General features: G+C 52.6%; 1 protein-coding gene across 1 annotated transcript; it reads right to left on the reverse strand.

The window, feature by feature from the left end:
* Positions 1-249: 249 nt before the first annotated feature.
* Positions 250-10,008, reverse strand: TMED3 (transmembrane p24 trafficking protein 3). Its single transcript, XM_010983887.3, has 3 exons — positions 9,677-10,008; positions 7,723-7,971; positions 250-1,115 (listed from the first exon to the last, which is right to left on the reverse strand). Exons 1-3 carry the CDS (start codon positions 9,845-9,847, stop codon positions 879-881), a joined length of 657 nt encoding a protein of 218 aa, XP_010982189.1. The 5' UTR covers positions 9,848-10,008; the 3' UTR covers positions 250-878.
* Positions 10,009-11,404: the final 1,396 nt, after the last annotated feature.

Here is an 11,404-nt window from a genome sequence, read left to right on the forward strand (position 1 = left end):
TAGTCCCTCTGTTTGGATTAAATGACTCAGTTGTTGACAGTAATCTCTGGAGCCTGAGACCACAAAATTACCAACTCCCTTTTTCACTGTCTTCATTCAACTGAGAGGACAGTAATTTACTCCCCCTTCCGCAAATGTCTCTGGGGCATCACTTGCTCTACTGCGCTGTAACTTTTTATATGCGCACCAACACTCCCCATTAAGCTGCGAGCTCCGTTAGGGCAAAGAAAAGAAAGGCACGAGTCTCCGTGGTGCTCACACGTGGTTTTTATTAGCCAGAGTCCTGCCTCCCAGGAGATACGCAGCCACCCAAGGCACCCAGCCACCATGTTGTTCCTGCCTGCAGGGCTGATCCCATGGCCCGCCTGGGGTGGGGACCCCTGCAAAGCCACTTCAGGGCCTCGTTTCCACAGGTACAGAGCTCCGTGGGAGGAGAGGCCAGACGGAGGGCCCCATCTTCCCCACCCGGGTTAGGACACACACAAGCCAAGTGGGCCATGTGTCACGGAGCAGAGAGAAAGCCCTGAGCTGCCGCCTGGAGGCCTGGGCACGTGGGGCTCCTCCTACCAGCCAGGCCACTGGATGGCCGCCTGCCTGCCTCCCACGGTGGCCAGTCCCCAGCCTGGGGATCCCTTCCTTCTTCGCTCAGCGTTACACACATAAGGCAGCCGGATGCCTCCAAGCATGGGGTTCTAGGAGCTGAGGCTGCCGGACGAGGACCAGGCATCTGAATAGAGTGCAGGTGAGGGCACGTCACCCCGCGCTCCTCCAGGCAGCTCTGCCCCTACCCTGGGCTGTGCCCACCAGCCCCCAGGAGCCTGTGACCTCAAGGAGCTGCTCCATCCTGGGGAGTGAGGGGCCGGGAGCAGAGCGCCCCACTAGGAGTGGACCGCCCTGCTGACGGGCCGTTTCTCTGTGAAGAAGCTTTTCAGCAGCAGCACCTGGCTGACGCTGACCACGAACAGGGCGATCGTCTCACCGACAGACCAGTAAGAGACTCGGCTATTCAGGTCTTCGGCCCGGGCCCGGTCCTGGGCCTCCCGGAGCCGGTAATGCGTCTGGGAGTCAATCACCGTCTTCAGAGCCTCATGGATGGTCACACAGGCAGATTCCATCTGCACAGGGAGAGAAAAGCAGTCACTGCGAACCCCCAGAAAAGAAGAACGGAATCCAGCACACAGCATGCGTTGTCGTCAACATCCTTGGTAATTCTACTGAATGCTGGCTGTGTCTGCGCTAAGGGTTTGACGTAGTTCTACTGAACCTTCCAAACAAGTCTAGTTGAGGCTCAGAGAGGTTAAGTTACTTGCTCAGAGCCACACAGTTAGGAGACAGCAGAGTCAAGATTTAAACTCAACTATCTAAGTCCCGAGCCTATGCTTCCCACCAGTGCCCTGTTTTCTCTTATTTAATACTACATCTCTGATAGGCCAGGATCATTACCCCCAGATTCCCTGCCCTAATCCCAGGAACCTGCAAATATGATGAGCTGTCACTTCCGGGACTGTTATATGGTACAGTTGACCTTAAGACAGGGAGACTGTCCAGTGGGCCTGACCATATCACAGGAGCCCTTCAGAGCAGAGAGCTTTCCCCAGCTGGTCAGCTGAAGGAAAGGTCAGAGAGGCGGGATGCCTGAGAAGAATTCAGTGCACCACTGCTGGCTCTGAAGATACAGAAGGTCACGTGCAAGGACCAGAAAAGGCCTCCAGGACCTGAGAGCTCAACAGCCAACGAGGAAATAGTGAACTCGGTCCTACAGCCACAAGGAACTAAATTCCACCAACCACCTGAATGAGTGTCAAAGCACTCATGTTCCTCCCTGGAGCCTCCAGATGAGAAGCCCGCCCACCGGCACCTTGATTTCAGCCTTGAGACCCTGAGCAGGGGACCCAGCCGAGCCTGCCAAGGCTCAGAGCCCACAGGACTGGGAGATGATAGGTGGGTGTCGTTTGCAGCCGTCAGGTTCATAGTCATTACTGACTCAGCAACAGAAAACAAAATACATCATGTCTGTGAAGAAACATGAGCTCTTACTCACAGGCCATCTCTAAAACATCATTTTATCCAAAACTTAGAAACTTCTAACCCAACAGTGAGTTCTCGGGCTAGAGAAGTTCATACAGCATCCAGCAGACATCTGCTTCAGCCCCCGAACTCCAAAGGTGGCCGTCAACAAAGCGCGGCGCAAGGCGCCAAAAAGGACTGAACCAGTGTAACCGCCGTCACTGCCTCCGACACCCCTCATTTCTCTCACAGACTGAAGGCAAATGGGGGACTCTGACCGAGAAAGTGTGTTCTCCTTACCTGCCCCATTAGATAGTCTTTATTCCAGGCTATTCTAGGCGCTAAGCTAGACTACAGGAGGACAGACAAGCTGCCCTTCAGCCTTTCTGTTGACAAGGCAGCATCTTCTGTCTGACCACTGGTCTACCTCCAGGGGCGTGGGCTTCCTCTGCACATACTGGCTGACTCCTCATTCTGATCTGCGGGTAAGAGGTGGTGAAATGTCACATGGAGGGAAAACTGACACGGTTACTGTGCATCAGGTGGAGTTAGTGGAGCTCGACTGGGCACCAGTTCAAGGGGCAGAATCCACAGTAAAGAACAAGCCTGTCTGTTTCAATTATCCCCCCAAGGGGAACTTTGAAACTGCTTCCTCAGTGGCGCCCTGCACACCCACTGTTTGGGCCATTATACTGCAGTCTCCTCTTGCAAGTGGGGTTAGCCAGCCCGGGGTCTTCACACTCCCCACGTTTGGTGGGTAGGTTGCACAGGCATACCTCGGAGACATTGCAAATTCTGTTCCACACCACTGCAGTAAAACAAATACAACAATGAAGCGAGTCACATGAATTTTTTCGTTTCCCAGTGCGTATCAAAGTTATGTTTACACGATTCTGTAGCGTGTTAAGTGTGCAACAGCATTGTGTCTAAAAAAAAATGTACATATCTTAATTAAAAAACACTTTATTGCTAAAAAATGCTAACCATCATCACAGCCACAAACCTTCCATTTGTTTAAAAAAAAAAAAGCAGCACCTGTGAAGCACAGGAAAACAAGGAATGCCTGTACCTATAAACGTCTGATGTTGAGAGAAGGACAAATGATCCTGAGAAGGGCTCCTGACATCAAGAAGTTGATTCCAAAGGGACTTTTAAGTGCCAACTTGTACCGAAGTTGAATCAAGGTATGACATTTCTAGAAGCTTCCCTAGAGCCCCCTTCCAGTCACTACCTATGACCACGACACAGGAGGACTTGGTAAGTCAAACTAGTTCTCTAGATCACCCTGGTGGTTCCTGCAAGACCACAGTTACTGAAGGTAGGGCTGGGGAACTCAAGAGAGATACCCGTGAAAATGAGAATACAGGGATTCCAAATCATGCGGGGCTTTCTTCTATAGCCCAAACTCCCACTGATTCATTCTTTCAAATGTCTATTTATTAAATGCCTATTTATCTTCCAGACATGATGCTGGGCCCAGGAAACTGAGAGATCAATCAGAGTCAGGCACAGTCCTGGATCTCAAAAAGGTCACAATTTATAGAAAGGGATCAATGTGATGGATTATGACAAGAGCCAGCAAGAGACAGGAGAGCAGAGTTATGGGGAAGCTGGGAGGAGAAAGCTGCTAATCCTGTCAGGGGAGGTGGAGGGCTACCTGACATAGGAAGTGGAAAACTGAACCCTGACAGATGGACAGCACGTCACCTGGTGGAGGATGAGGGGCAGGCAGGTGAGGAAAGCCCAGTAAGGAGCACCTGCAGTGCCCTGCCAAGGGCCGGGGCTGTGTGGGGAGGAAGTCGTGGGTAGGTAGAGGCTCACAGCAAAGGCCTTGAGAGTCAAGACTTTTAACAATCAGCCCTGTGAGCAAAAGAATGGCAAGACCAGGATCCCACTTGAAGAGAAGCCACGATGCAGGGGGAGATGGGAGGCAGGGAAACCACTTTGGCTGCTGCAATCTGTGGGCAAGGAAAAGACGAGGGCCTCAATTGAGGAGGTCGCCAAGTAGGGGGAGAAGGGTGGAGCCGGGAGAGACCTAGAGGACTTGGTAACACGCAGATTGTTCCTGAAGTTAATGGGATGAACAGAGATGCACATATGTATGTGTAGACACACACACACATATGCATACGTGCACACATGCATATATACACACGGTTAGTATGTATAAATACACAGAGGCTTTGTTTTTAAACACTAGGGAAGGGCTCACTGGTTTTCCAGGCTAGAATTCCATTTTCCGTGTTTATTTCCATCACAAGAGCATTCAGAAACTTAATTATATTCACTTGAATTGGAAGCTCCTTGGACCCCTGGGCCCAAGACTGGGCATTCAGCAGTATAGGCTGATACCTGCAGCCTTCTCCCAGGGTCCAGAATCACTAGAGGAGGAGGAGGGGGAGAGGAAGAGAAACGAAGGAGGACACAGAATCACACGTGCAGGCGCCCCAGGCAGAGAGTACACCAGATAGGCTACGTAAGGCATCACTTTAAAGGCTTAGATCCGATGTCACCGGCCAGAGACCAGCACTGTGATTCTATGAAGAGGGCCTGAGGCCTTTAAAGGAAAAGCTTCGGATCAGATCAGCGGCAGGGAAGGAGGCCGGTTCCCAGAGGGTACCAGAGCAACAGCTGGGACTCTGCAGCTTTCCTAGCATCTAAAGCCAGGAGACACCTTTAGAGCCTGGCATAGACCCCACCGGAGACGCCAGCACAACACATCCCCAGATCCACAGACACCTGGAAGCATCCCCTAGCACAAAAACATGCTAATTCCCCAGCCACTGACTGGGATCTGCCGTTGGCATCAGGCTAAGGCACCTCTTCAGCTTGTTATCACAAAATGTCAGTTAGGTAACCCGGCCAGCCTGCTTCCTGCCTTGAGGGAAGCCAGCAGAATCCCTGCTGCTCCTAAGAGCCCTGTTTGCCCAGGTCCCCACCTCCCCAGAGTGCAACCTTCATTCAGCCTTGCCAAAACCTCCAGCCCTGGCTGGTTTCTGGTGTCCTGGAACCTCACAGGGATTCTGGGCACTGCTCCATCATGACAGTTGGTCTCTGGAGACACCCTGACCAGTCCGCCTCCCAGGACCATCCCTTTCCTCCATCCCACGCCAACATCCCATCCCGCCTCTACCACCTGCTGATGCCCAGGTCTTCATTGTGTGACCACCAGCAAATTCCTTTAGCCTCACGTCATAAGGGCCTTCACTGATAGGAGTTCTTGGTTGTTTAAATTCTTCAAGAACTCAAAGGCAGGGATGCATGAGATGACCCTTAATCTTCCCTCAACCACTACCGAGGCAGCCCCGGGCCTTTGACCTCTGTCAGGAACCTTCAGCCTAGGCTGTGATCTGCCCAGATTCTCAGGAAGCCTCTCAGTTTGGGCTCCCTGAGTAGCAGGCTCAGCCCACATCCTCTGGTAGGAGCCTGGTCACGCTGGAACTCAGGCCAAAGACAAGTCTCTCTGGCCTGAAGCCCTGGCCTGGGCCTTGGCCACTCTGTCCTGTTCTTTCAACCCTAGTACTGATACTGGTGCCAGAAAACACGGTCTCTGGCCCAGCACGGGGCTGGACCAAGTCTCAGGGGAAGAGATGACAGCTGAGGCAGCAAGGGGATCGAGCCGAGGGAAACAAGACAAGGGCCGGCGAGGAAAGTGGAAGCTATACCGTGAACACCTGCACCTGCTGTTCTCGGCTTGGGCGGCCCTCCCTCCTCAGCACCGGACACCCTCCTGGGTGACCGCCCACACTGTCACTTTTCAGCCAGAACTTTCCCTGTGAAGACTTCCCTGAGCCTCCTGGAAGAGTCAGCGGGTCCCTCCCCGGAGAGCCCTCGCCCTTAAATCGCTGCCCTGATCACACTGTCCCGTGGCTACGTGGGTTACAGGGTCACCCTCCACGCAGGGCTCCTGGCGGCTGGGACGGCGCCGTCCAACTTCCCTGAAGCCGCACCACCCCAGCACGGCGTGCAGACTGAGCGCCCCCCGCAGGCGAGCCAGTGCTCCCGGAGGCAGACGCAGACACAACCCGGCCCGTTCGGGCAGAGGGGCCAGAGGGACAGCGGTTGAAGGGAACAGCTCTGCTGAGGCTGGGCGGAAGGACGAGGCTCCCAGACAAAGAAGAGGGAGGCGCAATCCCTCTTCCTGCAACAAAACCAAACTCCAATTCTAAGGCTCCTGGAAAGAACGTCTCTCTTGCATGAATCCATTAAGCCTCTTCTCCACCAATTCCTTTTCCACTGGCAAGAGATGGAAGTCCTTCAGCTCAGCTTCTGGAGACTTACACAATCTTCAAGGCGGAAGCTGTTTCATCAGTGACCAACAGAGCTCTCGAGAGGATAGGTTGTGAAAGATCTTACACACAGTACACACCCTGGGCCGGACCTTCTGTCAGCAGTCACGTTGCCAAGTTCAAACCCAGTGTTGTCCCAAGGAGCTCTCCACGCATGGCCTCTAGCCACTTTTGTGACTACTGAGCACTAGAAATGTTGCCATAGAGCAAATAAGCAAGTGAATTTTTAACTTAATCTCAAGTAATTTAAATTTAAATAGCCATGTGCAGAGAGTGCTTACTGACTGGGCAGTGAGCCACTAACCCCAACTGCCTAGGGAACAAACCCATGGTCAAAGCCATAGGGGAATGGGGTATGTGGTCACCTTGGAGGGCAGCCTAGAAGGTACTCTGGCCTCTCTGGAGATTCAGATGCTCCGGCTTTGGTCCTTGAACAGGTGCAGCCATGCACGGTCATCCCTGTGTTGCGGGTGTCCCTGGGCCCTGCCACTCAGTCATCTGACAAATATTTGGTGAGCTGCTATTCTGTGCCACACCCCATGCACTGGGGTGCTGGAGACACAGGGGTAAGTAATACAGAGTCCCTAGCCTCAGAGCCTGCATGTGGGAGGGAGGGAAGACTGATGGAGGAGGCTAGGACTGGATTATAGTTAAGCATGAGAGCCATGGGTGACAGAGGTGACTATCTGTCCCCCAAAATATCACCGTTTCTCTTCCAGAGTGTGGAGTTGTTGCAAAGAGTCGACTGCCCAACAGGACTGTATCTGCCAGCCCTCTTTTCATCCAGACTGTCCACATGAGTCTTTCTCAACAGTGAGATATGAGTGGGGGTGATGGTGTTACTTCTGGCTTTTAAGACGCAGGTGGGGCTTTTTCATTTCCTCCTTCTTTTAGTGGCTAGAGTCAGAGGACTCTGAAGCCCTAAGGGACAGCAGAAAGATGACAAGAAAGGAGCCTGGCTTCCCGAGTAACTCCATGGAGGAAAGCCCTCCACCCCTACCCCAACTCACTACATTATTATTTGAATAAGAAAAAAAAAAAACTTCCACTGTGTTAAACCATTGGTATTTGGGGCTTGTTATAGCAGCTTGTGTTCCCTTAACTAACACATACAAACTAGGACTTTGGTCTTTCTGATGTAGATACGTCATATGAGCAGAGAGAGGCACATGCTATGTGTACTTTGAAAGCAGTGCTGTCAAAGACTGAATGGCAACACAGGAATACCAGAGGAGAGTACTGAGGGGTCCAGTTAAAGAACAGACAGGAAGAGGGGAAGGGGAACATGCTGTCCTTAGGACTGGATGTGAAGCGAGGGGCAGAGCCAACACTGAGACTTCAGACTGGGAGCCGATCAGCCAAGAGGGGGACAGAAGAGGAGGAGCAGGTTGCGGGGCTCAGCCTAGGGTTGTAAATGTCCACTCACCTGGGTGAGAGCTGTGACCCTATTCCCCATGTCTGGGAGAATGGGGGCCTCATCGCCCACTTGAAAGTCAAAGTAGACGGTCTTGTGAGAGAAGGTGGAAAACTCATTACTGAAGCAAAACTGATAAACGCCCTTGACCTCAGCCCGGTGCGTGAAGCTGTCATACTGCTTCTTGGTTTCCCTGTAGATGGTGTTCCCCAGGGGGTCCTCCACATAGCAGTCAACATCGTAGTGGCCTCCAGTGATGACCTGACAACCACAAAAGACACCCACAGTCCAATGTTAATAGAGGAGCAATCACCACTTACCAAACACCAGCCAGACCCTGTGATTAGACATCACATTTTTTTCATTTAATCTTCACAACCTTTTAAAGCAGGTACTATGACATGCCCCATTTTACAGAGGATGAAACTGAGGCTGAGAGAGGTAAAGTGGCCGTGATCACACAGCTTGAAAATGACAGACCTGAATTCATGTCTGTCTGAGTCCAAAGGTTTTGCTCTGAAAGAGTACAAAGAGCCTAATCCTCCCCATTTCACAGAAGAGGAAACCGAGGGTCCGAGGTTACGCAAATTGTTGAACGCGTCTGTTAAATATTCATATTATTGCCGATGGAATGCAAGGGGAAGGCAAATACAGCTGAAGCATTCACAGAATCAGTGACTATCAGAGGTGGGAGAGCTCCCAGGAATCACTAGCTCAAACTTTCTCTGTAAACACAGGAAGGAGAAAAACCTCCAAAGGGCAAAATCACACAGGCAGTCAATCACTATAACCGACATCCATCAGGGAACGCAGTCAACAGTCCATTTGCTTCCAAATTTTAAATTTCCTTTTGTCCAGATGGAAAAAATTGCTTTGTGATTAGTGAGCTTCCTAATGTTGGAGGTGTTTAACTTAGGCTGAATACTCCTTAACAGGGAATCCTGACCCAGCAGTGACCAGATGACCTCTCAGGCCCCCTCCAGCCTCATAATGATCAATTTTTGGTGACCATACCTAGGTTACCCCTGCTAACCCAGCCGCAATTTGCACACTGTCCACAGAGATCTGACAGTGGCTAGAAGAACGACTCAGAGGCCATCATACATGATGCTGTCCCCAAGCACAAGTCTCTTTTAGGAGCTTTGGTCAGAAAAGGACCATCAAATGGCCTGCCAGCCTGCTGTCTGTCTTTCCTCATCTCTGTAAATGCTTGACAGTATGTGTCCACCAGCAGAAGCCTGTCTGGGTATAATCCCTACTCAGCCCCCCAAACCTAGATCTGCTCACTAAACCTGAAAGGCAGATTTCTTACTCAAGACCTGCTCCCCTGAACTGTGAGCCATGAGATCTCTCAAAGGAGCCAGGAGTGCTGGAGCTGGGAGCTGTTCTGAGCCATATGGCAGCAGCCAAGTCTTGCAGCCACATCACTCCTTGTAAACACTGCCAGAGCTCTAAGGCTGTGCTGAGACCTCCTTTCCAAAGCACCCATTTTCATCACTTCCGCGCTCACCCCAGCTATGACTTCAAACGCTGGAGGGAAAAATAAAACCACAAACCCTTTTCCTCTTGCCACCATTTTTTCAGTACAGGAGGGGACAAAGCAGTCCAAGAAACTTGGGACAGAGAGCCTGGGTCCAGCTAATCATAGATCTCATTCCTTAAAGTCAAGGGGCCTGCAGGAAGTTATTCTGGCCATCTCCCGAGGATGCAGGACCCGCCCCAGGGGCATCCCCATCCTGGGCACGCACCTGCGGCGCTACTTCCCTACTTAGTCGGGGCTGTCTTGAGTGGGTTCTGAGTGATCAAAACGTTCCTCCTCACGGGGAAGTCAACTGGTCCCCAGTCATTCCCGGCCCCTGCAGCCTCTGTGGCTAACTCCAGCCACTCCAACCTGGGGCGCGCCAGTGCCCAGGCGAGACCTGGAGAGGGGAGAGAGAGGAGGCGCCACCGGGAGCCATGGCCTTACTTGGTAATCCAGGGAGAACTTCACGCCCTGCTCCACGTCCTCGTGGAAGCACTGCTTGGCGTTGTCAGGCAGCTCGAAGGTGAGCTCGGCGCCCCCCGACCGTTCAGCCCGGAGCAGGAGAAGCAGCAGCAGGAGCAGCGCGGAGGCGGAGCGCGGGGTCGCGCTGTCCATGATGCTCCAGATCCAGCCCCGCGGGCGGAGGCCCGGGCGCGCGCCCCTCGCGGGTGGCGCAGTGTCAGCGAGACCTGGGGGAACTTGCAGAGGCAGACGTGGCGCGAGCGCGGCGCTTCCGGGACAGCCGACCGCTCAGTGCGCAGCCGTGCGCTCCCGGGTGGGCCGGGGCGCGAGGCCCTGGAGCGCCGCGGCCTCCCCACGCCCCTTCCGCCGCTGCGCCTGCGCGCCGGCTGGGCTGGCCTGGGGAAGGGGACCGCCCCTTCGCCCGCCCCTCCCCGTTCTGCAGGGGTATCTCCGTGGAGGGGAAGCGGAGCCCCGCCCTCGCCCCGCCAACCCCCCTCCCCCCCGCCTGGCGCGCGCCCCCTGAGAGGCGCGCCCTGCGGACATCCCCTGCTGAAGCTCTTCTGCTCCCTCCGGGAACCGCAGGGCTGAGCCTAGGTCCACCCAGCCCACCCTCCCTAGCTGCAGCAACACGGAGCCCGTGGGGTTCTACGAGGTACAGGCTCCGCTTCTGACTGGCTCTGTAACTTGTCTCAGTTCTCCGGGGAATCGTCCCCTTGCCTGGAAATGAGTGTGCCCGCGCCTACTGTGCACCGTAGTTAGGCGGGCCACGTGAAAAAAGATGTGCGAACCCTGGGGACGCAGTAAACACCCCTTTCTTAATTTCCATCCCCTTCCCAAGGTGAAAAAGTGTGCGGGGGTGGGGGGAGAATGAAAGTAAGTAAACCCCCGTAATTACATCCCCTTTGGGGAAAAGAGTGTGCTCACACAAGGCTTCGGGAAGAGGTGAATCCAGGTCTGTCACTCAGCAATTTCAGGTATGTTTTGGTCGTCAGTATAAGTTGAAGACTATTCTGGGACGAAACAATCATTTTTTTTCCCCTTGACTTCTCAAAAGCGTTGAAAGCAGATAAATTAATTTACAGTCTTAATCTGTTACCATTGACCTAAGAAGATATTTTGTGCAATCGTTACTATAGGGTTTTATATTCACTATGATCAGGCAAGACAAAGGAAAAATCACTGATTGTGGTCTTGCTGCGCAGTAAAGAATTTTTTCAAAACATCATTAAATGAGATGTATCTTGATTTTAGCAAAGAATTTTACTGCCCATATAGTTCTCCACGTGGATGAGACTGACGTGTTCTGTCACTGGGCTGTTTGACCACGAATTAAGGTGCTAATGTATGTGAAAGCAGTCTGTCGGCTGTGAAATACCGTGCACGCATAATGTACCGGACGTGGCAAGGTATGTAGTGTGCCCTGAAGCTCTTTGCATGGCTCTGCCCTGGTGAACATTATTTTTTAGTGACTGGTAGGAAGCATGTAACTAATAATCATCCAATCTAGACGCACCAAGTGGAGAAACAAATGACAAATGTAAGACCAAGGTTACCTTGATCAGCGGGAGTACTAAACTAAGACCAACGAAGAGAAATTTCACCAGGTTAAATGTTAAACCCGGCATTTAGTTCCAAGAAGACACCTGCATGCGCTCAGGGCAGTAGCTCAAGCCAGAGCATGTGGAGACTGATAATCAACAGTTAGCTGAA

Source organism: Camelus dromedarius, chromosome 29 (assembly GCF_036321535.1).
Source record: "Camelus dromedarius isolate mCamDro1 chromosome 29, mCamDro1.pat, whole genome shotgun sequence".
Lineage (NCBI taxonomy): Eukaryota > Metazoa > Chordata > Mammalia > Artiodactyla > Camelidae > Camelus > Camelus dromedarius.

What these genes read in the sequence shown, in the direction of transcription:
- TMED3 (XM_010983887.3), bottom strand. Translation starts at nt 9,847, where the DNA reads ATGGACAGCGCGACCCCGCGCTCCGCCTCCGCGCTGCTCCTGCTGCTG. An exon ending in AGTTCTCCCTGGATTACCAA is followed by an intron (nt 7,972 to 9,676) that starts GTAAGGCCATGG and finishes TGTGGTTGTCAG; the next exon opens with GTCATCACTGGAGGCCACTA. An exon ending in GGGTCACAGCTCTCACCCAG is followed by an intron (nt 1,116 to 7,722) that starts GTGAGTGGACAT and finishes CTCCCTGTGCAG; the next exon opens with ATGGAATCTGCCTGTGTGAC.